The sequence below is a fragment of the Thrips palmi genome, unplaced genomic scaffold (assembly GCF_012932325.1).
Source record: "Thrips palmi isolate BJ-2018 unplaced genomic scaffold, TpBJ-2018v1 HiC_scaffold_8, whole genome shotgun sequence".
Lineage (NCBI taxonomy): Eukaryota > Metazoa > Arthropoda > Insecta > Thysanoptera > Thripidae > Thrips > Thrips palmi.
Genome location: NW_023144635.1, coordinates 7669478 through 7697466, shown reverse-complemented (window position 1 = coordinate 7697466; position 27989 = coordinate 7669478). Strand labels below are relative to the sequence as shown.

At 44.7% G+C, this 27989-nt stretch overlaps 7 protein-coding genes across 13 annotated transcripts; 3 read left to right on the top strand and 4 right to left on the bottom strand.

Annotated features, from left to right (window-relative positions):
• Window positions 1-24: 24 nt before the first annotated feature.
• LOC117653457 (xenotropic and polytropic retrovirus receptor 1-like) lies at window positions 25-5522 on the bottom strand. Of its 2 annotated transcripts, XM_034399129.1 has the most exons (12): window positions 5385-5522; window positions 4593-4672; window positions 4365-4518; window positions 4011-4285; window positions 3651-3912; window positions 3255-3485; window positions 3033-3169; window positions 2276-2426; window positions 2009-2200; window positions 1760-1929; window positions 1542-1675; window positions 921-1182 (listed from the first exon to the last, which is right to left on the bottom strand). In XM_034399129.1, the coding sequence occupies exons 2-12, from the start codon at window positions 4659-4661 to the stop codon at window positions 921-923; spliced, it is 2037 nt and encodes a 678-aa protein (XP_034255020.1). In that variant the 5' UTR covers window positions 4662-4672; window positions 5385-5522. The 2 variants fall into 2 exon arrangements, with proteins under 2 accessions (XP_034255018.1, XP_034255020.1); XM_034399127.1 differs by having other exon boundaries at window positions 25-1182; window positions 2009-2426.
• Window positions 5523-5702: 180 nt separating this feature from the next.
• Window positions 5703-8266, top strand: LOC117653463 (methyltransferase-like protein 17, mitochondrial). Of its 2 annotated transcripts, XM_034399139.1 has the most exons (11): window positions 5703-5805; window positions 5934-6067; window positions 6172-6367; window positions 6455-6592; window positions 6677-6932; window positions 7003-7165; window positions 7249-7392; window positions 7481-7564; window positions 7664-7805; window positions 7881-8019; window positions 8086-8266. In XM_034399139.1, exons 2-11 carry the CDS (start codon window positions 6002-6004, stop codon window positions 8192-8194), a joined length of 1437 nt encoding a protein of 478 aa, XP_034255030.1. In that variant the 5' UTR covers window positions 5703-5805; window positions 5934-6001; the 3' UTR covers window positions 8195-8266. The 2 variants fall into 2 exon arrangements, with proteins under 2 accessions (XP_034255030.1, XP_034255031.1); XM_034399140.1 differs by lacking the exon at window positions 5934-6067 and having other exon boundaries at window positions 5704-5805.
• Window positions 8267-8359: 93 nt separating this feature from the next.
• LOC117653465 (golgin subfamily A member 7) lies at window positions 8360-11776 on the bottom strand. 2 transcript variants are annotated; one of them, XM_034399146.1, is made up of 5 exons: window positions 11757-11776; window positions 10618-10759; window positions 10363-10515; window positions 10187-10288; window positions 8360-10100 (listed from the first exon to the last, which is right to left on the bottom strand). In XM_034399146.1, exons 2-5 carry the CDS (start codon window positions 10756-10758, stop codon window positions 10056-10058), a joined length of 441 nt encoding a protein of 146 aa, XP_034255037.1. In that variant the 5' UTR covers window position 10759; window positions 11757-11776; the 3' UTR covers window positions 8360-10055. The 2 variants fall into 2 exon arrangements, with proteins under 2 accessions (XP_034255037.1, XP_034255036.1); XM_034399145.1 differs by lacking the exon at window positions 11757-11776 and adding an exon at window positions 11004-11207.
• Window positions 11364-17021, top strand: LOC117653460. The gene is made up of 7 exons (XM_034399137.1): window positions 11364-11659; window positions 11897-12391; window positions 12473-12749; window positions 12899-13021; window positions 13118-13279; window positions 13368-13649; window positions 13731-17021. The coding sequence occupies exons 2-7, from the start codon at window positions 11898-11900 to the stop codon at window positions 13932-13934; spliced, it is 1542 nt and encodes a 513-aa protein (XP_034255028.1). The 5' UTR covers window positions 11364-11659; window position 11897; the 3' UTR covers window positions 13935-17021.
• A 2-nt stretch (window positions 17022-17023) lies between these two features.
• On the bottom strand, window positions 17024-20270 carry LOC117653458 (venom carboxylesterase-6-like). 2 transcript variants are annotated; one of them, XM_034399131.1, is made up of 8 exons: window positions 20040-20270; window positions 19381-19744; window positions 19136-19285; window positions 18725-19067; window positions 18266-18643; window positions 17960-18144; window positions 17542-17849; window positions 17024-17436 (listed from the first exon to the last, which is right to left on the bottom strand). In XM_034399131.1, the coding sequence occupies exons 2-8, from the start codon at window positions 19642-19644 to the stop codon at window positions 17217-17219; spliced, it is 1848 nt and encodes a 615-aa protein (XP_034255022.1). In that variant the 5' UTR covers window positions 19645-19744; window positions 20040-20270; the 3' UTR covers window positions 17024-17216. The 2 variants fall into 2 exon arrangements, with proteins under 2 accessions (XP_034255022.1, XP_034255021.1); XM_034399130.1 differs by having other exon boundaries at window positions 19381-19747; window positions 20040-20269.
• A 541-nt stretch (window positions 20271-20811) lies between these two features.
• LOC117653462 (protein RCC2 homolog) lies at window positions 20812-26073 on the top strand. Its single transcript, XM_034399138.1, has 9 exons — window positions 20812-21162; window positions 21622-21850; window positions 21931-22062; window positions 22140-22231; window positions 22311-22425; window positions 22503-22669; window positions 22764-22944; window positions 23024-23202; window positions 23292-26073. Exons 1-9 carry the CDS (start codon window positions 20929-20931, stop codon window positions 23463-23465), a joined length of 1503 nt encoding a protein of 500 aa, XP_034255029.1. The 5' UTR covers window positions 20812-20928; the 3' UTR covers window positions 23466-26073.
• LOC117653464 lies at window positions 26057-27960 on the bottom strand. Of its 3 annotated transcripts, none has more exons than XM_034399142.1 (6): window positions 27479-27960; window positions 27212-27401; window positions 26948-27119; window positions 26761-26871; window positions 26479-26666; window positions 26057-26405 (listed from the first exon to the last, which is right to left on the bottom strand). In XM_034399142.1, the coding sequence occupies exons 1-6, from the start codon at window positions 27567-27569 to the stop codon at window positions 26186-26188; spliced, it is 972 nt and encodes a 323-aa protein (XP_034255033.1). In that variant the 5' UTR covers window positions 27570-27960; the 3' UTR covers window positions 26057-26185. The 3 variants fall into 3 exon arrangements, with proteins under 3 accessions (XP_034255033.1, XP_034255034.1, XP_034255035.1); XM_034399143.1 differs by having other exon boundaries at window positions 27212-27374; XM_034399144.1 differs by having other exon boundaries at window positions 26230-26405; window positions 26571-26666.
• Between the last annotated feature and the right edge of the window lie 29 nt (window positions 27961-27989).

Here is a 27989-nt window from a genome sequence, read left to right as displayed (position 1 = left end):
CGCGCAGTAATGGAGGCCGTCGGATGTAAGTTTCAATCATTTTATTGCGACAAGAAATTATTGATGGCCAGCAACAAGAACAACAACAATACAAACACTCCAACAAGAACAATAAATTAGCAACTGTCACAACAACGAGAATTGACCAGCAATAAAAACGAGGTCGCAGGTACTTAATCACATGAGATAAGTCTCGGTTCACCGTCACGCTGCCAAGCTCACAACCTTGGTGTTTCTAAACGCAGAGAGAGGGAAGACTCAGAAGGCAGCGCCCGCACATTTGTACAACCAAGTCAGTGATCAGCTCGATGAGGAGATGATGCCACCAAGGGAGAAAAATAATCAAGTGGTTCTTCCTACACCTACATGATAGTTTTTTAGTTTGTTTTAGTTTGTTTTTTTTTAGATTTGCGCATCAAATTGACATTGTTTTTTAAAAATAAACGTTGACAAGACTAGACTTTCACAGCGAGAGTAGCTTCAGTAAGGAAGCAAGCAAATGTGCCCAAATACGCCAGCACAAATTGCCGCATAGGTCAGTACCTCAAAACCAAGCTCAAGAATTATTAACATAAACAACATTAAAAACAAGTCGTAAAATCTAAATCACAGTCAGTTAGGGGAAGTGAGGAGAGAGGTAGGGGGGCGTCGAGGCGACTAGTGCTGTCGGCCCAGGACGTCCAGGAATCAAGGCGGGAGGAGTGGAAGTGGGGGAGGGGGGGGGACTTATCGGGGCTACACAAAAAAGGACGCGACAGAAAAAAAAACAGACACAAACTACGAACAGTGTAGGAAACCGCGGCCCAGCTCCGCCGTAAAAAAAAGACAAAAACAAAAATGGAGAAATGAAAATGCGACACCTAGCGGTCCACGCCCCTAGGCGTCGTCCGGGACGGTCCGGGACGGTACGGGACGGCACTTCACCGCAGCAGCCCCTGCTCCGTGTCGGTGGACTCGTCCTCCAGCAGGTTGCGGTGGCGGCGCTTGGTGCTGGCCGTGGTGCTGCCCACCGCCTTGCGCTTGTTGCGGTTCAGCACGCCGTCCTCCTCGTCCATCATGCGCAGGATGAGGCCCTGGTCCGACGTCTCCATGGGCGCCACCGAGATGTCGCGCACGGCGCGGAACTTGCCGCAGTTGTTGAGGTGCTCGTTCTCCAGTCGGAAGAAGTTCCACACGAAGCGCCTGCACAGGGCGAAACGCGGTGAAACGGGCATGCGTGAGTACCTCGCGGTGCCTCGCGCCGTCCAGCGTCCAGGGCGGTCCAGAACGGTCCAGGGCCGCCGGGCAACGCGAGCGCACGGCTGCGCACCGGGTTGCCTACGCCGCCGCGGGCGGGCGCCTCGCAGCCTGGCAAGGCAGGCAACTCGCCCGCACGGCTGCGCGGCGGGTTGCCTACCCTGCCGTCCGCAGGCGGCAGCTGGCCGCCTGTGAATCGGTGGGTAGGCAACCCGGCGCGCAGCCGTGCGGGCGGATTGCCCACCCGGTGGACGGCAGGCGGCCGCGGAGCGCGCAGCGAGGACGTGGCGGAATGGGGGACTCACCGGAACACCTCCAGCGGCGACAGGATGGTGACCATAAGCTCGCCGTGCACGTAGCCCAGCTCCGACAAGGACAGCGAGAAGACCCAGCCGAACCGCAGCAGCAGGTCCTCCACGATGCCGAAGTAGTAGTACCACTGTGGGGCGAAGCAGTGGAGCAGTGGGTCAGAGAGGCGCCACAAGAGCGCGCCAGGACGCCGTCGTAGGGGAATCGCACTCACCACGGACGAGTAGACGATCTCTTCGCGGAGGAACTTGTTGTTGCCCGCGTTCTTGTCGAACAGCCCCCAGTCCAGGCGGATGTCCCAGATGTAGGCGAACAGGGAGCTGCACACGCTCGACAGGATCCACAGGTAAAAGTACGGATTCTGGTACTGGTGTTCATAGTTGCCTTTAAAAAAAAGAAATTTTTTAAAAAATTTAAGTTGTTGAAAAAGAGTTATTTTGAAAGTTTGCTGTAGTAGCTTTACCTTCGTAGTGGGTGGCCAGCGAGGTGAAGATGATGACGACGAACACCGTCGAGTACTTGACGGCGTTGGCGAGGTGCGGGTTGGCCTCCCGGGTGTCGCGGTAGCGGCGCAGGCACTGTGCGAAGCGGAGCCAGGCGGGCAGCACGGCCATGACCGGCCGGAACCACGCGCGCTCCACGCACTGCTTGGCGTCTGCGGTGACGGCAGCACAGGGCCCGTCAGAACAACATTGCAAAACAGTAACCGAGAAATGCTGAAGGCACTCACCATCCGACGCCATGGTCAGGCTGTTGTTGGTGATGTAGAAGCAGATGGTGTACTGGAAGTCGATGAGCGCGGGCACGAGGCTGTTGAGCTGGTCGGCCATCCAGAAGTCGGCGAAGTTGACGAAGAAGAAGGGCGCCGACAGCGCGCGGAACTGGAGGGCAGAACCGAGTCACTCGGGGCGCGGCCGGCCGAGAAGTCGTGGAGAACGGCCAGAGAAAAAGGGGGAGACTACCGCGCCAAGTCTAAGTTCATTTTAAACAAACCTAGTCAAGCAGAAGGTTACATGCCAAAAATCTATCGAGGCCTACTAAGAAGTCTACAAACTTGTCAGAGAGAAACAAAATAAGCCGCAAAAGATCCGAGCAGGACGGGCCTATGTTATAAAGTTGGCTCTCCGCCGGCTGAGTCTACGAAAGCTGCGGGTCAGTCCACTGTCACAGTCCGCGTCCCTTGCGACCGACAGTAGGTCTCCCACAAGCCGCGGAGCTAGCTAGTGATTACTCAACTAGAGCTCCTTCCAGGCGAACACATCTTGCTTACGTCATGCTAAATACGGGGCCGTTTCAAGGAATTACAAGGCCGACCTAGAGACTGAGATTATTAGTCACAAAACGTTGCACTTTTATTTCTAGCAGGGCAAGGGGGTCGAACCAAACTGTAACGTACCCTGCAGGCTGCAGGCACTGAGCAGCGGCATGCATGCGACATGCGAGTGACTCGAAGCGTGCCGCGCGACGCGGCGCGACGCGGTCGTTACCATGATGCGGATCATCCAGAAGCGCGCCTCGTGGCGCAGCGTGCGCGTCGGGTTGAACAGGAAGCCCATCATGACCAGCAGCAGCAGCAGGGGGCTGACGAAGGGCGGGACCCCCAGCGCGTCGCTGTACAGAAACACTGCGGCCGACTCGTATTAGACGGGCGGGGCGGGGCGGAGCGGTCTGGACGGCAAGGGCAAGGGGCGCCAGGCCACGACACCCACCCAGCACGCTGAGCGCCCACACCACGCCGAAGATGGCCGCCAGCTCCATGATGTGTTGCTCGGACAGATGGTGGCGCGGGTCCATCTCGAAGATGAGCACGTGGTTTACGCCGGACGACCGCCAGCCGTAGACGTTGATGCCCAGCAGGAAGATGAACTGGATGACGAGCAGCGGGCCGCGGTACAGCCGGAACACGATGCGCCAGTCCGTGGACCCGGAGCTCGACACGGCTGCAACACGGAGGTCGCCGTCAAGGCCGCCTGCGGGGCGGGGTGCGGTGGCCCGCAGCACGCCCTCGAGGCCGCCTGGCAGGTAGGCCGCACGCCGCCGCGCGTGTGCGCCGGGTCTGCCCGCCTGGCAGGCGTCCCGCCGCGCTCCGCCACGTTCAGACTCACCGGCGAAGACGACGGCGATGAAGAGCACGGCGAAGGAGCCCAGGAACAGGCCGAGGCGGAACGTGGTCCAGGGGCTCTGCTGCTCGTTGAGCGGCGGCACGCGCAGCCGCTTCATGGCGCGCTGCCTGTCGCCGCCCTCCAGGTTCTGCGTGACGGCGGCCTCCGTCTCGGCGATCAGCCGCCCGATGTCCTTGTTGGTGTAGAAGTGGCTCGCCTCCACCACGTCACGCCGCCAGCGCGCCCCGACCTCCACGGACAGCAACTGCAAGGGCCAAGCGGACACACGCGTCAGTGCGGGCCTCTGGCCTCGGCGTGGAGCCACTTAGTGGCGAGTGGACCCGACCCCACTCCTCCACTCACTTTGTCGTGCTTCTTGAGGATCTTCCTGAAGCCTGTGAAGTTGAGGTTCTGGTAGTTCTGCAGCAGGATGAGTCCGAGATAGAACTCGGAGAAGGCCAGCTTGAGGTCCTGCACTTTGCGCACGGGCGCGCGCCGCAGGGGCCCGTGCTTGAGGTGGTAGCGGTAGCGCGCGCTCCAGCCCCCGGCCGACGCGCCGCCCTCGCCCTCCGCCGTCTGGGCCTCCAGCATCTCGCTGCGGAGCGCGCTGTGTTTCCGCTGCGCCTCGGCCAGCTTCTCTGCCAACCCGGAGACAGGGCAAACGTTTTAGGGGGAAGGGGGTCCAATCCAGAGGGTGTCAGTTTTTATGGTGCATACCTGAGAAGAAGGTGTTGATCTTGGCGAGTTCCTTGTCGCAGTAGTGGAAGAATTTCTCGTCAAATTGGGAGAAGTATGCGCGGAGGACGGCAGGCTCCACCACCTCCGCGGAGGGTGCTTGCTCCACGGCGATGTACAGCATGGCCTTCATCTCCTGCTCGAACGACACTCATTGAAACCAATTCTCTTTTTAACTTTCACTCATTTGCAGCCAAACACGAAACTCACCTCGTAGTTTATGTACTGCTTGCGCCACTCGGGCGTTATGTGCGCCCCGAGGTGCTCGGCGAACTTCATTTTCGGTCAGACTGTCAAAAATTATGGAGAACAGTCAATTCAACGATCAAATAACTGTTGCGGTGTAGGCGATGCAACAGCTCGGTGATCACGCTCCCGCGCGCCGCAGTGCCCCGCAGTGCCCCGCAGGCTGAGGGCATGGTGGGTCGGCGGCACCATTGAGCACGCCCCCGCAGCCCCCGCAGCCCCCGCAGCCCGCACCGACCGATGTTACCCTTTGCCAGGGCCCTGAAAGGCCCTGCTAGGGCTGAGGCCAGGCAAATCCGGATCTAGACAGAACTGGTTTCCAACCGGTCCATAACCGGTTCCCAGACGTGCACAGGGCGTGCACCCCGCCTGTCGAGGTTGCCGTGGCTCGGCACGGCCTTTCGACACTGTTATTCCCCATTCTATTTGGGCCTTGCATAAAAGAGAGTGCTCGCTGCGCGAGTTTTGGCAAGGGTTCAAAACGAGCTGAGCTCGGTCCCCGGGGAACAACAATTAGCAATCGGGTTATGTCTGGCCCGATTTCAATACGATTTTTTTTTCATTTCACAAAATGAAGCAGTAGTAGAGGCGAGAATTAAGTGAGGTAAACGAATCGTAAACTATATTGACACCCGTAAACAAAAACCTTTGCCTCGGCTCAGGTGGCCTGATAGAATATCAGGGTTAGACTGGTCAGGCAAGAAGGGGCCGCAGTCGAGCGTAACAAAACAGCAAAAGAGTAAAGATGTCACTTACCCGTGGCCTCCCCTTAATGTGTCAATAGTCCTATGCGTTTTGAAAACCTCCGATAGACCATGGCTCTATGTACACAAGCTTCATAATCGCACATCGTCCCAGCAGACGATGGCAGCAGACGACACCAGCTGTTTATTGAGGCGTGGGGAGGCTGGCCAACCTTACGCTTGTCTAACTTTACGGTCAGTAAAAGGGGTCACAGTTTAATTGAGAAACAATTCCTGTGTGATGAACATAAAGTGAAGACATGTGAACACTTTTCGGGATGTTACTAAGAGCAATCGAGTGTGTGAGACAAAATTCAATTAAAATGTGTGACGATGTTCTCAGCACGCTATGTACAACAACCATTTGTGTCCTGTCTCCTTTTAGTCAAGAACCATAGCGGAAACCAAATTTTTGATTGTGTGGTGTTTTTCTAGTATGTAACGTTTTACAGTCTTCATTAATCAGTTCCTTCCCCGGAAAACTCCATTCGGTCTTCGTATCGTACAGTTTTATCACCTGACAGTGTTTACATTTTCTGCTCTGTGTTCTTGTTCTGCTAAGCTCTTGCAACTTTATTTTTGTTGAGGCATTGAAATCAAACTGAAGCATTCACATAAAATTGGAAATTGATGATAAAAATGAATACGTCTGCCAGATTTCTTCAACTGAGAAGATCATTGATTGATTTTCGAAATGTAAAGGACAGTTGGCCACGCATTTTTATGGTTATGTTTTCGTGTGCGGTTGTTTGTAATTACGACATTTACGCTAACAAGTCTCTATTTATTCTTAATTTCAGTATTCTCAAGCATTTCCTCAAGATGCTCTTGACGAGAGGGGATTTAAAGCAAAGAAAGTCTTGGAGCTGGACCCTAAAGTCAGCTCTGCCATTACAAATGGACTATTTCATCCCAGAAATCATCCAGGAGTGTGTAAGAAAAAAGTTGATGAACTCCCTGAAAAAGTCGTGAATGCCATGGAAATTTTGACCGAGAGTAAGAATGCTCCACCTTATTACTTTTTAATTTAAGGATTCTTCTTGTTATGATAACATTGTTTATTCAATATTATTTGGATTCTAGAGCAGAAGAAGTCTCAACTATCCAAACAAGCAGATGAGATGCGTGCAAGACTCTGGGGTAGGCTCATGCCCCCAGAAAAACGTGACTACATAGAGAAGATTCGAGCACAAAAAGAAAAAGTACAGGCAACTTTGCAGGGTGGGTTTGTCAAAAAATTGGGTTTGTGGAAGTATTTATTGAGTATTTTTCTAATCAGTTTTATCCCTTTTTCTATAAACAAAGAAATGGACTTGGATTTAAATGAAGAGGCGGCTAGTAAGGTTCAGGAAAAAGTTACCATTAGGCGCTTACAAGACGTGATCCATCCTTGGCATCCCCTGGGTGTTTCAGAAGAAACCTGTCTTCATTATTTTGTTTCTCGAACTGCTGCTGAATATTGTGTTCTTCACAAAATTTTCCATCAGATACAGCTGTCTAATCCAGAGTTTACGCCTAGTACCTTGTTTGATTTTGGATCTGGTGTTGGCTCAGGATATTGGTAAGCAAAAATGTAATCCTTAAACTGAAGCTTGTCTGACCCATTACTATACCAATGTTTATTATTTCAGGGCTGCAAAGGAAGTTTGGCAAAACTCTCTGAAGGAAATTTATAATGTTGACACCAATGTAAATATGAATGAATTGGCTAGTAAAATACTGCAGATGACAAACACATCGTTTTCACCCAAGGATGGTGTATATTTCAGGCAGTTTCTTCCGGTATCTTCAGATGTTAGTCAATTGTTAAATCATTTCTTCAATTGTTTACATGTACTTACTAGCCAGAAACTGAACAAGAAATGTATACTTTACAGCGTACATATGACATTACGTTGAGTTCATTCACCCTCTTGGAGCTCCCCTCTTTTAAAGATCGAATGGAGGCAGTATCAACTTTATGGGCGAAGACTGAAAACTATCTTGTTATTGTGGAAGATGGAACCAATGCAGGCTATCAAGTTAGTAACATTTTGCTAAGCTTCTAGAACTCGCTGATTTTTCTGTTCAAAGTTTTAGTGATTGTGTTTTTAAAATCAATTTTAATAGGCTGTTATTGAAGCTAGAAACCTTATAACTCACATGGAAAGTAACAAGAGTTCCAAAGGAGTAGGCGCCCATGTGGTTGCACCAGTAAGTTTAGTTAAGGGTATTTTTCCTATGATCTTTCATTAGAAAGTACATATGCAATAATGATGATAAGAATGATCAAATAATTTAATTTGGTTTCAGTGTATGCATGAGCTAGTATGTCCTCGCTTTGTTCATGACCTCACTCCATGTAATTTTGAGGTTTCTTACCTACCTCCAAGGTTTCTTAACAATAAACAGGATCGGATGAAACATCTCTATTCATATATTGTACTTAAAAAGGGTAGGAAAAACATAAAATTCCTCTTCTCTTAATAGCTGAAGAGATGTTTTCATAATTTTGAACAAATCATTACAGGTCCGAGGCCCAAGGATGATTCGCAGTGGCCTCGATGTGTGAGAGAGACATTAATACGGAACAAACATATTCACCTGAGGCTGTGCACTGCAGAAGGAACATTGGAGAATGTCCTTATTCAGAAGGCATATAATTGCAGGTAGATTCAAATTGTCTACTCTCTGTTGGTCTCAAAGAATTCATCATTATTTTCATTCCTTTACAGCAATGCCTATAAATGTGCCAAGCACACCAAATGGGGTGATTGTCTCCCTGGAAAGGTAATAGAATATGAACAGGAAATTGCACAGCAGAAGAAAAAGGGACAAACTTAGTGAAATTAAGAACACCACTATTGTTATCCTCAGCCCAAAGGTTAAATAAATTAAAAATATAATTTTAAGGTCTTAAGAATCTTTTCTCTTTTTTCCCTTCTGAAAGAGATGGGCATTTGAATCACAGGAAAAGGGGGAAAGTGGGTCGACATTTAAAGAAGTTGGTTAAAATTTAAGCATGTTATTTATTTACCATTTCTGATTAAAAGAGTAATTGCATCCACATTTATCAATGTCTGATGGTGAAACAATGTTTTCTATCAGTTTTAATGACAATGATAGACCAATGAAGACTTAAATGAGCTTGAAAATTAAATTGATCAACTGTTGTTCTCAGACAGTGCAGTTTCTGAAATACAGCAAACTCATAATGAGCAACATTTTTTTCTTCTAAATCAGGTACTTAAGCTTTCAATCAAAAGCAATTCATCTGTAAATCACTCCCATATTGCACAACACGCAGTACAAAACAAGCAAATAATTTCAAGGCAAAAGCCAGGATCCTATTTGTAGAGGTACACTATTAGGCATGATGAAGACATCAGAGTATGAAACAAATTGACTTAATGTTTTTATGTGATGTTTTCAATTTTCTTGAACTTCATGATGCAGTTAATATTGTTCAACTTCTATGGAAGTGAGATGTAATGTGTTGTTCATGATTATGTCCTCATTGATGCCAGACTGTATTCTCACAAGTCAGAATTTTGGAAATGCTCTAAGGATGAGGTACAAGTCTTCCATTAAATTGGTTAAAAAGACAATTGGGGGGAAGAGGGGGGGGGACCAAATGAACCCCTACAATAGGTAATTTCATATTAACGACTTATAGAGATGTTTAGCACTTTTAGAGAGGATTAAGTGTTCTTGGCTTTGGACACAGTTAGCACACGATAACATTAGTAGTAAGTCTTTGCAAAATGGCAGGGCTACTATTGTAAATGAAAACATAAATATACTATGAATTTAAAACAGTACAATACAATATAAACAATAACAGAACTCATAAACCATCCTTCCACCTACTAGTTCTACTACAAATCCTAAACAACACATTACTATGGTTGCCTCAAATGTCATTCAGTCAATGCATAATAACTGATGTCAATATCTTAACAGAGGTCAACACTTTCACAGGATGAATCAAAGACATTGCACAACATTCAGGTTTAAAGAGTGAACAAGTTACTCTAAAATAAATAGTTAGCATGTCAAATAAAAAAATATACAAAACAACTTCACAATCAAAGACACGTTATTTTGAGTCTCATGTACTACCATCTGAACTCCAAGGTTGATGAAGAATTATCCCTCTGGAGATAGCTATGGCAATATTCACTTAGTTATTAAGAGAAAGAGGGGCAACACACAAAACATTTAAGAATGTATAGTAATGCACAATGTTACCCGTTATAAACTTACAAAGGAATAATGTCAAGGTAAAGCACAGAAACAATGACAGAGGCGCCCCTTGACTTAAATTATTGAATTCCACTTTCAATAGGTCTAAACATTACAAATAAAATCATATTTTAAAGTGGTATGCACAAAGAAAATAATGGGAAGCATAACTTAGAATGGAGAGGCCACCAAGAAGCATTAATAAACTAACTGAAGACTGGAGCATCCTCTCATTGAGAGTAATCAAATGTTCTTAATATTAAAAGTTAAAAAAAAAACCAAAAAAAACGCAATATTTTTATATTTTTTGTAACATGAAAAAAAGGCATTGTCAATATTCAAGTATGGAGGTATTTAAGGAGGAAACCAGGACAGTTTCAGAATAACCGATGGTATGGTAGATGGGTTTACCTTTAAGCGCTTACATGAAGAATTCTTCCCTAGAAACTGAAGATGATAGTCATGTTCTTGGTACCACAGCCTGATCCAATATTGTAATTTCAATCTAAAGAAAGAGTTAAGGTTAAATAACATTTCACAAGTATCTATTCACATGTATAAAAGTAACAGTTGAGATGCTTGAAAGGATACAACTCTCAATCCTCTATCAACAGGGTTTGTGAGGAGAAGGCCACGAGGCTGATATACTCTTTCATTCTGTTCCACCACAAATTTTGCAATTTTTCGTAAGCACTGCAAAAAGAAAGCTGCTATGTCAAGATAATTTCATTGCAAATCAAGCAATATTTTCAAAACAGAAGACAGACCTTCTCAAAGTGTGTTTGAACACACATGTACATAAGATATGCTGTGAGACATGCTATACATCCTTCACAATAGGTACCACAAGAAGCTTCCTCTGCTTCCATAAAATATGCGTTCATCTGATTGATTGTGTATTCAAATGCTTGCCGCTCAATCTGGAACAACAGAAATTACATTTATTAATATTAGATGGACTGTAAACCCACATACGCATACAAACAAAGACAAAAAATGGTTAAAATAAGTTTCATGCACACCTTGTCCTCCAGTTCGGCTGGAAACCGATTCTGAAATTTGATCATAGTGCCATCACTATAATCTCGTTGAACGAATACCTTTACACACTGGCTTGCTTGGTTTGGATCTGGATTTTCATTTAATGGACTGGAGTGATTCATTCTAGAAAGGAAAAAACAAATAGGTACGATTACAACAAGTAGGATCAGAAGGACTGTATAAGCTGTTGAACATGAAACAAACATAACCCCACACATTAAAACTGCCTATACCTCGGGGAAAATAGTTATGGAAATTTATAAGAGCTAATTTTACAGTCATAACAGCTATGGAAGAGAAACGTTCAGAACTAATGGTCGACTTTATCTGAGAGACATCAGTCAACAAAACCAACGTACGGGCATACCTTTTAGCGCACACTTCAGTGGTTAAGGGGTTCCGAAAATAATTCGGCCCTTTACAAAGAAAATCGCAGAATGCACTAGATACAGAAGCAAACCGTGAACCGTGCAGCACGATTTACTAAAAAAGTTAGAATTGAACGAAGAGACAGGGAGACCCTACAAAAACAGCAAAACAGTGACTGAATCAGCAGCAAGCACAGCGAGAGCTCATGGGAACGAATCGAGGTTCGCGTAGAGAGGAGTGGAGCGAGGCTAACAGCAAATAGAATATGAGAAGTTCTTAATGCAGAACGATCTTTTAAACATGGCTGCCATCCCAACTACCCAAAAATATCCAATCATTTCAAAACGAATTGTAAAGAAATTTTGATAAAAGATTAGTGATCTACTGGGCCTTTCCTTGAGCTAGAGTTCTTACGACGCAAACATGGGGAACTGAAACATGGATTTTCAGCTTTCACTTGGAACTATACTCTTCCTTCAAAGCCTTTATAAACAACATCAATAAACTTGATTCTGTCGCTGTTGTTGTTTTGTTATCATATGGAATAAATCAGGTTGGCTGTCAGGCAGGCCGAGGTAACAAAGTTGCTATATGTACCTATGTACCCCTAAGCGAAACTCATATTGGATCAGCAAACTTCGGTTTCCTCTCAAGGTAATCTTTTCTAACTTCAGTCAACTATCAGAGCCCGCTCTATACTATCGACCGAGCTCACGAACTACAAAATGCATTTGTTCGTCAAGAAACTAACCTACATCTTCCTTCAGAAGTTATGTCCTCTTAATGTTGTTTACTTGGCATTCTCCACCTCAACATATTACTGTAGGCTCTTGTGCTCCTTCCACCGCGTGTTTTTCATTATTTCACCGTGAGGAATGTTTTATTTTTCAGGATGAAGGAGGGATCAGCAGATTCTGTTGAATCAGTAGATTCTGAGGAGTCCAAAGGCTTAAACTTGTCTGACTCTGCTCCTAGCCCGTCTTCAAACTCTGATGACATGCGTGGCTTAAAGCGGAGCTGTGCCTCAGATGATGAAGATCCAAGACCTTTGAAAGTTGCAAGAATATCCAGCCCAACTGATAGCACTTCTCCATCTGGTGGACCAGAGGACGATGAAGTCTGCAGAACTTCAAGTAAAACTTCTGCAAGTTTTCATCCAGAGCCTGTGCCAGGGTGTTCCAAAGATTACATCCCATATTTATATGGATTCGAAGTTTCTCGTAATGATCTTGAGCAAAGTGAAACGTGTGCAGCAGACAAACAGGCAAACAATCAGGATGCAGACGATGAATCTTCTGCTCCAGTTGAGCTTATGAACCTCTCTGATGATGTTTTGCTTATTATTATGTCTAATCTCAAACCTTCAGATTTATTGAATCTCAGCTCGTGAGTATTTTACCTTATTTAATTTAGTTGTCACCTTTGTTCTGGTTGGTGTGAATATGTGATGGTTTTGTGGCTTTCTAGATGCTGTCAACGTCTGAACCGAGTTGTTAGTGACTGGAGCTTATGGATTGAAGTAGATTTCAGGCCTCACTGCCTGCTTGAAAGGCAGCTGGAGCGTTTTTTGCCCTTTTTAAGCAATACAACAGAAAGAATAGCAACTAGAGGATTCGTTGCAAGCAAGCCTCAGCCACGATGGAGAACAGAATGCTTATCTGGCGAGCTTCTTTCTTCGTTTGCCTCTGAGTGCCCTGAGCTTCGCTCGTTTGTTGCAGAAGAACACTGTATTGATGCTAAGAAGGTACTGCATAACCTTGTAATATTGTTGTTAAAGTTCCTCATCAATAAGACAATCAAATAATGATTTTGACCAAAATGGATTTGTCGAGTCTGACAAAATGTATCTCCTCAGCAAAAACATTAAGTTTCTATTATTTTCTCTCTTCTCAGGTGAAAATTTCGGCTTTTCCTCCATCAATTGAACATCTGTCACTGAAAGGTTGTGAAATTGTGAACCCACCAACAGATTCATCTTACTTCAACAGTATCATAAGCCATTTGCCACATTTGAAGGTATATACTTCTTATCATCTGCCCTTATGTTTTTTGTGACTATCTCTAATGATCTGTTAAGTTTTAAAGTGAACCTTTTGTCTTTTTCTCTTTCAGATTCTGGAGCTCTCAGACTGCACATGGCTTCCTTCTCATTCTATAATGGCACTTAGTAAGCTTCCATACTTAGAGGAGCTCCATTTGGATGGCTGCTATTTAATCAGAGACTGTATTGCATATGCGAGCTTGGCATTCAACTATGGATTTCAGAAACTGAAGGTACACTGTTTCTGAAATTCTCCTTTTGATTTATCTACCATACGTGAAGCAGTTTTTTTTTCAAATCTGTATTTTGAATTTCTCACAGGTTTTAGACTTACGAAGAACTGGAGTTTCTGATAGTGAATTATCTTGTCTGAATCGTTTCAATCGCCTCACTCACCTTTATCTAGAGTATCCCAACAGTAATGGTATTAGCAATGAAAATGGTGAACCTGGAGGGCCACGAGCATGTCATCTCCCCGGGATCATCAGCGACTTGGGATTGAGGTCTCTTGTCATATCAGATAAACCTCATGTCCTTTTCAATAATGCTCAGTTTGGCATTATCAGTGATGAAATACACGTCATGGCTCCTGTGAAAGACAGGGTAAAGTATTTGATTGGCCTCTGTAACTCTTCTTTTTTGGATTGATTGAATAATGCATGATATTTTGATTGCATGTTACAGGTGTCTCTGTGCAAACTCCATACCCTAGTTGCAAGAAATTTCAACCTTGTAACTGACTCTACCCTTAATGAACTTCACTTTGCTCAGAGTTTGCGCTACCTAGACCTTAAAGGAACTCAAATTACTCACCATGGTGCTGAAATGTTCAGATCTTCCCGGCCAGATGTCACACTCATCACAAGTTATGATGATGACCTGACATAAAGTTATTGTGATATTGACTTAAGTGAAATCATGCGGTGTGTAAAATTTTTGAATTATATATTATCAAATGTTGCAGTACAGTGTCATCATTTTGGCTGTTACTTCTACATTGACGTACATGAGCATGTGTGATTATGTGTCTGTCTGTCTATGTGTATATACTTATGTTTTTATATACTCACAGAACAGACATTTTTTTTTAAATGGCTTGTAGATACCTTTATTCATATGTTGTTATGTTTTACTTATTTCTCTTGAAATTTTCTTAATATTTTGTGTTGCTTTGGACATATGTTTCTGTCACAGAACTGTTCTATTATTCTTCTTGTCTATGCATTCTATATGATGAGTTGCAAATTTGTTCTGATCCTTGTTGCACAAAAACTAGAGGCCCATTCGTATATTTTCCTAGGTAAATCTCTTGCAACTTGAATTAATTTATTTGATGTGTTTCATGCTACCTTATCTTTTCAAATCATATAATGTTTTATTTGAGAACTGCCCTTAAAATTTTCTTTCATCAATGAAGATCTTGGAACTTGTTAATGTAGAGAATATTTTATGGTGAAGACTGCTTGTTGAAAGTGCAGATTCTAGACAAATTGTGAGATTGGTCTGTTATTAGTAGTGATACTGCTGTATGCTACAACATTCTTCTCCTGATTTATTTTGTGAAACTGGATAGACATATAACAGGGTAGATTATGTATTGTGAAACTTTCTGACACATTACAGATAGAAAATTATGGTGTATGAAGTGTTGACTTATCATAATTTCTGGAGTGCTGTATGATGTGATGGGTGACCGTGGTGATAGAGGAGCTAAACATCAAAACTTCCTATTGTTTGGCTTTAATTTACGTTGCCGTTTATCAACAAAACCTTGTTCCCCCCCGGCCCTTAAATATTTTCAATAACTGTGGAATAAACGAACTCAACTCATTTTCAAATTAGGGTCTGCAAATGAAAGAAGTGCTTGTGATAGCAACACAACTTTGTTATTGTTAGAAATTTGCAAGGGCTTTGCGCCTGTTGTAGCGAAGTGATTACCGTATATGATTGTCAAAGTAGCAATACCTCTTATCTGTAACAGTTCTGTGATGTAATTTTTGTTTCTTCGATCAGGTATGCATTTGCACAATGCATAAATTGTATTGTTTTTTTGGTTGTTTTTTTTCTCTTTGTGAAAGTACATTTGAAATTTCTTTCCTAATTTATTATATTTTCAAAATGAATATAAAATCTGTAATTTATTTTTGAGTCAGTGGTATTTATAGCTGATTGGTTTGGGATGAAAGGATGGTAGGAATGTAGCATATTTTATAAGTTCACTTTGGTGAATTGTGCTTGATAATGTAGTGCTTTAAAGTGTGGGATAGGTATGATTGATCGGTTTGTAAGTTGTGCCCCTAATCGCACTAAAATAGGAAAGACAAAAACAGTACCTATAAAAAGATTTTATTACATTGTTTTTTGACTTTTTTAGATCATCAGTTTGACATGTTTTTTGTTTTGTTTTTGTTTTTATGTCACAACTGCTTTTAGAAACTGGTTCTTAAGGCAGCTAGTAATTTTGAACTTGTTAACTTGGCTCTCTCCCCTCCTCTGTTTTTCTCTGCTGACTTTTTTTTTCTTCTTTCTTCTAATCTATGTTTGATGATCAGTTTGGCATAATGTCCAGATGGATTGGTCATCATAATGAGTCGTTTATATGGATGTACCTAGTGTGGGCCTGATGACAATGAATTTGCAGCGCCGCATGGAGTACTCTATGAAGTGTTTCTGTTCTCACTGCCAAGTTGGAGAAAAAGCTGGTTGGTAGGTATAATGTACAGGTATAAAGTAACTTATATTGCAAATGTTATTGGAACTGTTTTTCTCCTTGTAAAATCAAGGAGAATATCCAATTTAAGCTTGATTTTTTTACATCCAATTTTTGACTCTGCCAGTTTGTACAAAGAGTGAGGAAACTTATGGCTGACTGAAGGCCAGTCGGCATTTGACAGGGTTTATTAATCTATACCCATCACAGTTCAATTTCTTTGTGTATTAGTGCACATAAAAATTTCATTTTAATTGTAATACAACAAAACTGGTGATTTTTGTAAGCAATATTATGTGTACGACTATGTAAGAACATGCACACCATGTAGGACAGTTTTTAGAGTGTAAGATATAACAAGTAACATTAATCAGCATTACCATTTTCTTGAAAAGTTGTTATGAGGTGTTGTATTAAATATGTTTTTCCTATCAATTTTATTACTGTAAAATCCTATTAAATTGCCTGTTATTTTAAAGTGAGGCATTTTAAAAACACATAAACCACATCATTTATGGAAGCCACCCTTTAAAAGCGATGTGCTTTTGTCATGTACTTTAGTTTATTCTTGTAGGCAGAACCTATTTTCATGACATGAATGGTGTACGGGAGGTGTGAGGGTGAGGCTTTAAGTGATGAAATTCATGGCACCAATATTGCATGTGTCATATTGTAAGTAAGTAGCTTGCTTGTATCCTCGCTGCTTTGACGCAAGTTTACAATTGCTTTCATTTGTGAGCGTAGAAAGGTCATTGTTGTACAGTTTGGAAAGGGTAACAAAGTGCGATTTAATTGCTCAAAAAAAAAAAAAACAATTACCATGTGTTGCGTGAATGTCTGCAATTGTAATCAAATATCACCTCCACACAATTCATACAAATCATCCACTATGCCTTTCCATTCATCTGAAAGCAAAAGCCATTTCTGCTGTGGTGTTATCTCAGTTGAATCTTTTCCATTTCTCTTGCTGCAACATGCAGACCAATCCTGATTTCTGATTCTGTATTTGCAGAATTTCCAAACATGATTCTGTAAGGTTGTGATTGTCTATTGAGTTAGTTAACACTTAACTTTAATTTGTATGCTTGCCTATTACTAGAGTGTGACATAATCAGATAACCAGTGTAGCTTATAGTTTTAGTTTAAGACCAAACTGTATCGAACTCAGAATTTTTTCTGCCTGGCCATGTATTTCAATGGTAACAATTAAATGCAGATTACTCGGTATTTTCTCCAATCTGGGCAATAATAAAATATTACAATTCCATCGTTTTAAAGTTTTTATTTCACATGGTGTACTCAGGTTTCAGATGGTCTGTAAATGTCATGCCAACTTCAAAACGCACAATGTCACTCATTGTGCAATGGCATCGATAGTAGAGTAATACGTGGCTCAATAAAATACCAACCCAAATTTGTCGAAACTTGGCACAAGTTTACATCGTCATGATATTGAATAATTAAAACTCATCATGGCCCTTGGAAAAGCTTGAGGCCTGCATATTTTTCACATTCCTTTCTGACAGAGGTAGTGCTGCCCAGAAGTGGGCTCGGTTCCCGAGGAGTCCGGCGCCCTTGAAGAGGCGGCCCTTTTGGCCGATCTCTATGAACTCCAGGTCGTCGTTCTCGGCCGGTTTCCACGGGAAGGGGTACCGCGTGTCGCCGGGCGGCGTCGGGGACCTGAGGGACAGCAAGAGCAGCATTACGCCTCATTGGCGTCCGAGGGGGCACGCAGCACTTGCGCAGCACGCCTCCACCTCCACTACTCCGATGAGAACAACTCACCCGGTTCTGGCGAAGTTGACGAGGAGGTCGATGAACTGCTCTGAGGCCTTGCGGTCGTCCGGGTCGTCCTGGCTAGAGCCCTTGGGCAGGATGCTGGCCATCGGGAACAGGTGCAGCAGCTCGTCGCCGTGCACCACACCCAGGTCGCTGGTGCCGCCGCGGCCCTGACCCTGCCCACCGTAGAGGTCCGTGAGGCTGCGCTGGCCGCGATGGCTCAGCAGGTACAGGTAGCCGGGGGCAGTGGAGTAGGCGGCGTGCAGGCGCATCGCCTCGTCCAGGCTCGAGAGCACGACGCCGTCAGTGAAGAGCTGGGGGCAAAAACAAAACGACAGTAGACTTGCGGCTGACGCTGACAGAGGCCCCCTGGCTGCTGCTGGCCAGACCAGGGCATGACCCGGCATGACGCGGCACGGCCTACATTAGCTAGGTCGTTGATGTTCTCTTGCGAAATGTTGTTGCTGCCGAAGTAGAACTCGCGGATCTCCTGCATGACTTCGGGCAGGTCCTCCGGGCTGGCCGTCTCGTTGAAGCCGAAGCACACGGGTGCCAGAGTGTCCAGGTTGGCGTCGAACGCCTCCAACTGTTTGGATGCTTTGATCGCAGCTGCAAAAAGGACAAAAACAATCGTTTTTGTGCATTGATACAACACCCGACGGGCTGGGGGTAGCTGGGGAATCGACGCACACTGGCGAAAGACAAAGACACCCGTCCCCGTCACACTGACCGGCCCAGAATCCACCGTCGTTGAGGTTGAGCCCCGCCACCCAGGGCACGTCCAGGGACAGGCCGCTGGCCATCACGTCGACGGGGTGCTGCTCCAGGAAGGGCGGGTTCAGCGGGTCCGACGCGTCGGCGAAGTCCTCGACGACAGGGCCCCAGGTGACGATGGGGCACAGCCCGTCGTTCTTGAGGTCGGCCTCGTGGGCCACCAGCTCCGCGGCGGACTTGCCGCGCAGGCAGGCCACCATCTCGGCGGAGGCCGTCGTCGGGCAGCCCACCAGCGTGGCCAGCTTCTCTGCGTGGCGCCGCGCCGTGCCCGCCGTCTGGGGAAGTCCCAGGGTGAGCGCGCTGCCGGCAAGGGACACCGCGCGCTGGAACAGACCTGGCGGCCGGGACAAAGCTGTGACCTGGCTGTGGATGCGGATGCCCTGGAAGAACGTCGCCGTCGCGGAGTGTCACTCACCCCTGTTGGAGAACGCCATGAGGTGCAGGTGCGTGCTCACGGCGCCCGCGGAATGGCCGATGAGGGTGACGCGCTCGGGGTCGCCGCCGAAGGCAGCGATGTGTTGCCGGACCCAGCGCAGCGCCAGCTGCTGGTCCTTGAGCCCCCAGTTGCCGGTGCTGGCCGCGTCCCCCGTGCTCAGGAAGCCGAGCGCGCCCACGCGGTAGTTGAGCGTGACGAGCACCAAGTCCCGGGCGCCGCCGCCGTCCAGCAGGTACTCGGGGCCGTACACAGACGCGCCGCCCTCCACGAAGCCCCCGCCGTACAGCCACACGAGCACGGGCAGGTTGCTGCCGTTGACGGGCTGCGACAGAGACAGTTTGTTGACAGCCGACTGGCAGAGCAACTCATGGCTCTAGCGGGGATGCTCACGCTGGGCGTGAAGACGTTGAGGTAGAGGCAGTCCTCGGAGCGCGGCAGCCCCTGCGTGGTGACGGTGTCCTCGTGCTGCATGCACACCGGCACCTGCTGCAGCGGCGGCGACTCCCGCGCGCCGTCCCAAGGCTCCACGGCGACAGGGGCCTGCAAGTGTAGGCGACAATGACGCACCCGTTCAAAGAGTCGTCGACAAGGGTGGGATCGGTAGCGAGGTGGCCGTGGCCAGGCCGTGGCCTCACCTTGAACCGGAGCTCGCCGACGGGCGGCTGGGCGAAGGGCACGGCGGTGAAGGCGGCCACCCTCTTGCCGCTCTGGGTCTGCACCCAGCGGCCGTTCAGCCAGCCCAGCGACAGCTGCACCTCCGGCTCGTCGGGCTCGGGCTCCATCTTGAGCTGCTTCTTGACCGTCTTGCCGCGCTGGCCGCCACCCTGCTGGCCGTGGACGTGGACGGCAGCGGCCACCACCAGCAGCAGCAGCACCGCGGCCTTCCCGGAGACCGACATGATCGCAGGGGTTGTTCGTTGACGCTCACACCGCTGGAGTCCCCCTCTCTCCTCCACTGTTGGGGCAGGTTGATTCTGCAGCAGTCTCCCGGGCCTGCTTCTACTGTACGGACAGAGGGAGATGTGTACAGTGCATGGGTCACTCTGATGAAGTCTATTCTTTAATGAACGAAGGACCAACCACCCCTGCGTGGACTTCCCTTCGACGGTGCGAGGTGCGACCGTGTTTTTGCCAACACGTGGACAGGCCCGCACGCTCGGCGGCGCGGCGGAGGGAGCCGGCGAGCGCCAACACACTGTCTATCTATGCCTGGGGAGACTCGACTCAGCAAGGACCTGGCCGTTGCTCTTCTCGGGCTCGGCCAGGGTGAGAAGGCCGACGGGCGACTACTCACCGTCACGCTCGACGCACCAACACAGCCGGTCGCCCTGGAGCTCTAGCGGGGAAGGGCTGCCGCGGCTCCGTGGCAAGCACCACGTCGTCCACGTCGTCCGCCTAGAGTCCGTGGAGTACGGAGCACGAGAGAAGATGAAATGGACTGATTGCCCGGTTGCAGTTTTGTCACATCAGCAGGAACGGGGAATCGCAGGCAGCCGATGCGCTAACAGTGCCCCCCCCCCCCCCCCCGGGGGCCACTGAGGTCGTGCCCTCAAAGTGCCGATCAGGCCAAGTCGAGCCCCCGCACATTGCAGCATGTACTTGAGTTAAAGCCATTTGGGTTTAGTGCTCATGAATACTAATGATATGTTCTCGTCCTCCCGGAGAATGTCATCTTTTCTTGTAGACAAAAATTGTAACTTCCATAATTTCTTGGAGATTTTTCTGTTCTCATTAGTTGGAAATGAGAGTAGATTTCTTTTTTGGTCGAGGGAGCCTTAAATGTTTCATAAAGACGGGCATGAATGAAGGGAACACTACTCAAACTTCAAGTTCAAAAACGCGCGCATCAGCTCACAGGCTGCCCTGTTTCCGGTGCTTTGTGTACTTCTAGTTCTCGCATTATTGTCGCCCAACTTCCATATTATTAAAGTCGTGCACGTACCCAAATATTCAAAAGAAAAATAACTATTGAGGCGGCGAAAATTAGTCTCGTTTATTTTCTACGTCTCTGCGGTGCACAGCTAGACCAGATTCAGATTTTTTAATCTTTTCATGGTTGGTAATGACGTTTTTAAAAAGGTGACATTAAACAAAGCGGTACGAAAAAAGTTCACTGTGGTGATAGTGGATATTGATATACTTTGTCCGTAGATTCTTTCAAATTCAAATTAATCTGTGTTACGATGTCGGCGAAGCGTGAAATTGATGAAGTTGAAGATGCTGTCGAGTCTGCAAGTGCCCCAAAGGCCTTAAAGTCGGAAAGTAACGGTGGGAAAAAGAAAAAGGCCAAAGACTCTGACGATGAGAACGGCGTTGCTAGTGATGCCGAAGCCGAAGACGAGGAAGACAAAAGTGACACCGAGAAGGAGGACGAACTTCCATCGGTCCCGGTCGAAATACCCGAGAAGGAGAAGGGGGTGAGTTGTTTAACGACCTACTCCACTGTTTGTCATTGATGAATCATGACGCGACGCTACCCCCGTTGGAGGTTAGCTTTCTCCCCGTCAGGCCATCTGCCGGCTGCCCAGGCTGCCCCCGCGAGCGTCTACCGTGTAGCTTAGCATTGTTCTGAATTAGTCGGTGTCTTTCGGCATGTGGACCATCTTCAGCAACTCGGCGTCAGTTGATCGCCAGTCAGAGCGCACCGGGTTGTCAACTTCTTGCCTATGACACTCAGTTGTGTGAAGAACCCCTTCCCCCCTCCCCTCCCCCTTCTTTTCAATGGCTTTCATTGGTGGAGAGACAAAAGATCATTTTTGCGTTCAATTTTTGTCTCATGTCATGAAATACCATCTGTGTCATCACTAAACCCTAATTCTTGTGTTCTTGTTCTGATCATTCCCTTATATTGCTGTTTTGACTTTGTGTTTCTTTAGAAAGTCCTCACATCTGAAGGAACCGGAGTAGTCCTCATTTGTGGAGGAACAAACTGGGATGCAGCAGGTCGCAAAACTGCTCCAAAGGGAGGCAAGAATTCCGGGCCAAACCTGTGGTCCCCTCATCGATTCCTCCCATTTGCCAACATTCGAGTGCGACTGGTTGCATCAGGGCCCACAGCTGCTCACAGCATTGTCATTACAGAAGAAGGGAAAGCCTATAGTTTTGGTAATTTGATTTGAGAGATGGTCAACATTTTTCCTACAAATAATGGTTTGCTGTAACACATTTTAAAAATTTTATTTTAGGACGTAATGAGAAAGGTCAGCTAGGCCATGGAGATGAAGTCCGCCGAGACATCCCATTGATTATTGACGCCGTCAAGGATGAGGTCATTGTTGGAGCAGCTTGTGGTAGGAACCACACTCTCCTTGTATCGGGTAGGTTGATCATACACAACCTTTGTCATACAGATACAGAGTTTTCACTCATTTCTTTGGGTAATTTTCTTTTACAGTGCGTGGTGAGGTGTTCTCCATGGGTGACAACAAAAACGGTCAATGTGGTGTGAAAAACTCCTCTCAAGCCACTGTCCCTACTGCAACTCCTGTGAGTGCGCTTTCAGTGTTGTGAGAGAAATAAGCTTTTTTTTGGGAAATTGTTACTCTATTAAGTTTTTATCATCCAGATTAACTACAAAGGTGCACCAATTGTGAAGGTTGGTTGTGGTGCTGAATTCAGCATTATTTTGGATTGTAAGGGTGCAATGCACTCTTTTGGTCTGCCAGAATATGGTCAACTTGGTGAGTAATGAAAGTAAGTATATAATTTTTTTTTTCAGTAGGTACATCATTTTTTAACGAAATTTTCATCTTTTAAGGTCACAATACTGATGGAAAGTATTTTGTAACCAGTACAAAGATGGGCTTCCACTGTGAGATGGCTCCTAAGCGTATTGTGTTTTTCATTGAGAGGACAAAGGATGGCAAGATTAAACCAGTGGATGTGGATGAAATAAGGGATTTCTCTTGTGGCACAAATCATACGGTATGTGGACAACATAAATTATATCTCTATACACTAGTTGATTAGTTTTAAAAGGCTTGATTAATTTGTCGTTTTTTACCTTTTTTAAATTTAGTGTGCTATTGATTCCCGTAAGCGTCTATTTTCTTGGGGTTTCGGAGGACTTGGACGTCTTGGACATGCTGAGCAAAGAGATGAGATGGTTCCGAGGCTAATCAAGTTCTTTGATTCACAAAATAGAGGTGTTCGTAATGTCTGGTGTGGATCATCCTACAGCCTTGCTGTTAATGATTTTGGTATGTTATTTATTGGTTTATGTGTGAAATATGCTTGCATGTTATCCTTGATTTACCTTAATTTTACCTTGCTTTATAGGTGTGATGTACATGTTTGGTCAAAACAAACGCACTGGAGAAGCCAACATGTATCCTAAACCCATCCAAGATTTGACTGGCTGGAATGTACGATGTGTTGGTGTTGCCAACACAAGTATTGTCTGTGCTGCAGATGACAGTGTCATTGCTTGGGGCTCCAGTCCCACATCAGGAGAGCTGGTGAGTTCTAGTTTTTTTTTGTTAATCATGTTAACTCACTAAAATGTTTTTGCAATTATGGTTTTATATTGGCTGTAACATGTTTACAGGGATTGGGTGAGATGCGCAAATCAAGCACTACTCCCCTGGAGGTGAAAGCTCTTGATGGCGTCTACGTGGAACAAATTTCATGTGGTATGACCCACACACTTTTCATTGCTCGTGACAAAACTGATGAGGAAAAACAAAAAATAGAATCTCTGGAAGGCTATATGCCTGCATAATATTTTGTTTAAATTAAATTAAATGCTTTTTTTTTTTTTGCAATTTTCATAATGAATTAAAAATTGTAATCTTACTTTTATTCAGGAAGTGAGTGCAATCATTACACTTCTTACTGTAATTATCTACATACAAGCCAAGTGTTACTTTTAAAGGAGGGTAAAATTAGACATCAGAGGGTGTTCATTGAATTAAGATTTTCAGCATCCTTACATTGCTGAGCCAGTCAAAGATAGCCCTTCTTGCATTTGTTTGAAACTACCGTTTCCACGGGAAGGGGGGAACTGGTACGGGCGGTTAAGCGAGGTGGAGGGGGTCGATTTAACGGTGACAAGAAGGGCCACCTGTAGCTGGTTCGATCAGTTGAGAAAAATATGACTGCTTATATGCTGGTAATTATGGCACCTTTCTTCTGTTGGAGGAGAAATAATTTTTAAACTTTTGTGAATGGAATGAGCTTTGTTCCATTCCTTTCATATGCAAAGAAGGCTGCTTAATTCAGTCAATTGTACTTAAAATGTAGTAATGATGGTACTTAGGGAGCCACCCATCATTTACTTGGAAGAGCTTATTTTATGTGTTGGACGTCTTGCGTCATGTAACAGGCACCTCCCGTATTTTCTTTCACCATCACTAACTTATTCATTTACTGTATTATCATATACATTCGTGAGGTTAGCAGTATACAAGATGAAGTCTCATCTGAATTGAAATCTCACTTGTGTATGTTTGTCCATTTGGGTTCTGGTGATTCTTAATTTTCACATCTTACTGTCCTAGTAAGATATTAAAAAAAATCTATTGAGTTAAGAATGTGCTCTTTAATTGTTTTAAACTTACTGGAATGATTTAAGTTTATTGCCATGAGTACAAAGGTGTGCAGTCAGCTTTAATTTTTAAATGGGCTTTCAAAAATTAGGTAAAAATGTGAAGTGGAAAAAAAAAGAGGAAAGCTTTTGGTTGTTCACTTTTTTTATTGGTCATATTAAGTTACAGTTTTTAACTCTTCTTGTGATCTTAAGCACTAATTGATTTTGTGATCTTAGTTCATATAATCATTCATACTAATTCAGTGCTTGCCTGATTTCTGCATTGGGATTATTGCAATGTTTTCCTCGTTCTTAGGCCATCCAAGAAAACCCTCTCTTCATATGTTTCTCCTAGCACCAAGTTTCTTGAATCTTTTATTGTAAAGGACTTGGTTTTTGGTATTTTTGTTTTATAAGAATGCATTTTGTTTGTAATGGTAGTATAATACGTAATTCATCACAATATGGTCTAGAGCCAAAAATTAAGTTAAAGTCGTGGGAACTCTTTACGTTGGTGGTAAAGGTTTCAGCAAAATTAGTGTATTTATGTTCTTGACTTAAATCTCATTCTGAAAGAGCAATGTTACTACTTAAAACTTACTAGTAAGTGTTTCTTTTTTTGTTTGTACACTTTCTTTAGATTTGATAGCTTTTTTTTAAATGTGATATTTGGTCAATGTCATAGGCTATCATGTGACATCTTTTTCTGTCTGTTTCATCTTATCGTTATAAGTCCTGTGTGTATTATTTTGATATATTTACCTAAACTCAGATTTCCCTCATGTGTGTGTGTTTGTGTGCTGTGACATTCATAAGATGATATAACAATAAGACAAACTGGTATTTCTGCATCTGTCATAAATGAAATGGTCTCTCTTGAAATAGTATCATCTTCCAGTGAGCCTTCTGCCATAGGCACTGTACCTTATATAGCTTAGCATCATTCATTCTTGAAGTCGATCAGTATTAAAATGCAAGTCTATCTTTAGTTTTGGTTGCATTTGAAGATCTCATGAGGTGGGGTTCGTAATGTTTCAGGACAGGAGAGCAAAGTATGAATGATGATGGTTGGACCATTTTATACAACAATTTATAGAACCCATGTTATTGATATGGTGGTCTTCTTAAATGCCAAACTTAGACTGTCCTCTGAGATATATTTTACAGTGTACCTTATCTACCTCTTGCCCTCTTCAAGTTGACCTGTTATGTATTTGTACTTGATTACTCCGTAAGAAATTTATTAGCTGTTACAAAATTATCCAAGTTGCTATCTTTATTTCTGGCGCTCTTAAGATGCTTCCTCTACCATCTTGTTTTGTTTGTTAGAGGTCTCTTCTTGTCTTGTGTCTTGCCAAATTTTGAAAAGAAGCCCTCTGAGAAAGAAGTTTTTGATCTTGTTCTGGTTTGTTTACTCACTGAGCAACACATTTGGTTTTGTGTTTTTGATACGAATGTGTTGCTCATTGAGTGACTTCATCTTTCGGTACTTGTATCTTTAGAATACACTAACAACTGCCAACTCTCTTAGTAGTGCAGTGATATTTTAGGTAGTTTACATGTGTTTCTTATCTAATTTTTTTGTTGAAATGTTGTAGAAAATGGTCCAATGAGCACTTGTATCTATTTTATATATCTATCGTATTGTCCAGTAATTTTCTGTCTTATTAGGTCATTACTGTAACTTAGTTCTAGGCTGTATTTTTTATACTTTCCTTTCATGCCGTACTCAAGTGTAAGGTGCGACTTATTTTGATATTAAAAAAAAAAATAAACACAATCTATTGAGATGGAATAAAAATGTATTGATTTTTGTCTATTTGACCTATGAACATTGGTTTGACTTATTGAAGTCGTCAAAGTTGACGATTTGAAGTAAATTAATACTAGAACTCAAGGATTAAAGTACTATACTAACCACAGCTTGTGGACACAATTGTGCTGCCCAATATTAATTCAACTATAATTATGGCTAAACCTCTGATGTCATTGCTGTTCACACAACCAAGCTCACTTAAAATCTCACTAGCTTTATTAGGACCAAGGCCCTCTAAGTGATGAATGTACAAGGAACTCACAACAACTGAGGATGCCATCAAGAACCTATTCAATTGCATGTTGGCAAACTGTAATCTGTTAACAAGAAAAAAAGTTAAATATAAGAATGTTAGTTGCATAATTGTAGGTAATCTAAATAACAGCAGACCTCTCCTGAGGTATGGGCTCCCAACGATTTGTGCTCATACGAAAATAACGGTGGTAAATCTCATCTCTTTCAAGAAAAGAAAATTCTAGCACCTTTTCTGTGGTATAATGCAACTCGCTAACATTTGCCCAGTACTGCAATCCTTCCAATAGGGCCTTTGTAAAGTCATACATTGAGTACATAGGTACCTGAAATTTGTATTGAGAGGCACCTTTACACATACGAGCAATCTAACAACTAATTAACGTAAGGAATCCTTACTCCCTGCGGCTAGACATTTACCTTGCAATCTAGTGTGGAGAAGACTCTCAATTCTGATAGGTACATACTCATTAAAGAATAATGGTGACCCCACTTCAGTAAATACTGGCGGACATGTTTTAGTGACATTGACTGCAATAAAAATCAAAACAAAAATTATACAAGGAGAAAAAGTTACGCAATGGGTATATTAGCGTCTCTATGGTACCGATGGTTGAAAGACAAATTTGGAGGCAATTTGGATGGAGCTGAGGATTCTCAGTAATGTTTGCTTCTTAACTCGGGATGCTGTGTGAAACCATGTCTTCTTCTGAGTGTATCGGTCTGTAGAAGACCCATACGTATGAGCCCATAAATCTATGTAGTGGAGAGAGATGAACCTGAAATTGGTTGAAAAGATGTTGATTTAGGTCACACAAATACTAATTGTGGCAGGTACTAGTTCACATACTTGAAAACAAGGGTAAAGTACCTGTCAAATATTTCCAATGCCAAGTATTTCACCTCTGGTGGTAACTGAAACACACTACAGAGTTGAAAGACAAGCTCGACGGTGGGAGAGGGAATAACCAGGAAAGGCAAGGTCCCAGGCACCATACAGTCTCTCAACAATCGGCAGTTGAACTCATTCAGTACTGACAAATAATCCAGAAAATCAATGTCTGCAGCAAGGAACAACCAGCATGATTGAAGAGGCACCAGACACAACATAACAATATTCAAAATACTTATGGATTACCATAGATCCTCCGGTTTCTACTGGCAAAATCAGAGGTGGCAATCGAGTCACCAGGTAACTTGTTAGCGGGGGTAATAAACATTTCATCCATTTCCAATTGCGAGTCAATAAAATAGAACGGTATTCTGACGGTTTATTCGAATGGGTCTTCGATGGACTACCGCGGCGGCGGGCTTGGCCGTCTTTTGTTTTCACCAGGTGCCACCTGCACGGCTGCAGGTGCCGCGTTTCCTGTGTGGTATGAGAAATCCTGCAGCGCGCGAAAGGGTCGTGTCGTTCCCCGGAACACCCCGGGACGAAATGGACGGGGCAGCGGTCAAACATTTCGATCAATTTCGATGCTGCCGCGCGGGGGAATGATGCGTTAAAATAGTGTCTTTCCCGAGGGAGCTCTCGACTGACACGTCGTGCCTCTTCTTATCGTCCGTCACCCCGGCGAGAACGAGATAAAACTGCTCAAGCTTGCCGTGCCGGCGTGCCGGCGTGCCGGCGTGCCTTAGGAGGGGAGGGT

Coding starts and splice junctions, on each gene's coding strand:
- LOC117653457 (XM_034399127.1), bottom strand. CDS start 4,661: ATGAAGTTCGCCGAGCACCTCGGGGCGCACATAACGCCCGAGTGGCGC. Junction 4,286..4,364: donor GATCAACACCTTCTTCTCAG/GTATGCACCATA, acceptor CCGGGTTGGCAG/AGAAGCTGGCCGAGGCGCAG. Junction 3,170..3,254: donor GTGGGCGCTCAGCGTGCTGG/GTGGGTGTCGTG, acceptor AGTCGGCCGCAG/TGTTTCTGTACAGCGACGCG.
- LOC117653463 (XM_034399139.1), top strand. CDS start 6,002: ATGATAAAAATGAATACGTCTGCCAGATTTCTTCAACTGAGAAGATCA. Junction 7,393..7,480: donor GAACCAATGCAGGCTATCAA/GTTAGTAACATT, acceptor CAATTTTAATAG/GCTGTTATTGAAGCTAGAAA. Junction 7,565..7,663: donor GCGCCCATGTGGTTGCACCA/GTAAGTTTAGTT, acceptor ATTTGGTTTCAG/TGTATGCATGAGCTAGTATG.
- LOC117653465 (XM_034399146.1), bottom strand. CDS start 10,758: ATGAATCACTCCAGTCCATTAAATGAAAATCCAGATCCAAACCAAGCA. Junction 10,516..10,617: donor CAGCCGAACTGGAGGACAAG/GTGTGCATGAAA, acceptor CTGTTGTTCCAG/ATTGAGCGGCAAGCATTTGA. Junction 10,289..10,362: donor TTCAAACACACTTTGAGAAG/GTCTGTCTTCTG, acceptor TTCTTTTTGCAG/TGCTTACGAAAAATTGCAAA.
- LOC117653460 (XM_034399137.1), top strand. CDS start 11,898: ATGAAGGAGGGATCAGCAGATTCTGTTGAATCAGTAGATTCTGAGGAG. Junction 13,022..13,117: donor GCCATTTGCCACATTTGAAG/GTATATACTTCT, acceptor TTTCTCTTTCAG/ATTCTGGAGCTCTCAGACTG. Junction 13,280..13,367: donor ATGGATTTCAGAAACTGAAG/GTACACTGTTTC, acceptor AATTTCTCACAG/GTTTTAGACTTACGAAGAAC.
- LOC117653458 (XM_034399131.1), bottom strand. CDS start 19,644: ATGTCGGTCTCCGGGAAGGCCGCGGTGCTGCTGCTGCTGGTGGTGGCC. Junction 18,644..18,724: donor CATGGCGTTCTCCAACAGGG/GTGAGTGACACT, acceptor CCCGGCCGCCAG/GTCTGTTCCAGCGCGCGGTG. Junction 17,437..17,541: donor GTCAACTTCGCCAGAACCGG/GTGAGTTGTTCT, acceptor GCTGTCCCTCAG/GTCCCCGACGCCGCCCGGCG.
- LOC117653462 (XM_034399138.1), top strand. CDS start 20,929: ATGTCGGCGAAGCGTGAAATTGATGAAGTTGAAGATGCTGTCGAGTCT. Junction 22,426..22,502: donor GCCAGAATATGGTCAACTTG/GTGAGTAATGAA, acceptor TCATCTTTTAAG/GTCACAATACTGATGGAAAG. Junction 22,945..23,023: donor CCTTGCTGTTAATGATTTTG/GTATGTTATTTA, acceptor CTTGCTTTATAG/GTGTGATGTACATGTTTGGT.
- LOC117653464 (XM_034399142.1), bottom strand. CDS start 27,569: ATGGATGAAATGTTTATTACCCCCGCTAACAAGTTACCTGGTGACTCG. Junction 27,402..27,478: donor TAGAAACCGGAGGATCTATG/GTAATCCATAAG, acceptor TCCTTGCTGCAG/ACATTGATTTTCTGGATTAT. Junction 26,667..26,760: donor TCTCCACACTAGATTGCAAG/GTAAATGTCTAG, acceptor TACAAATTTCAG/GTACCTATGTACTCAATGTA.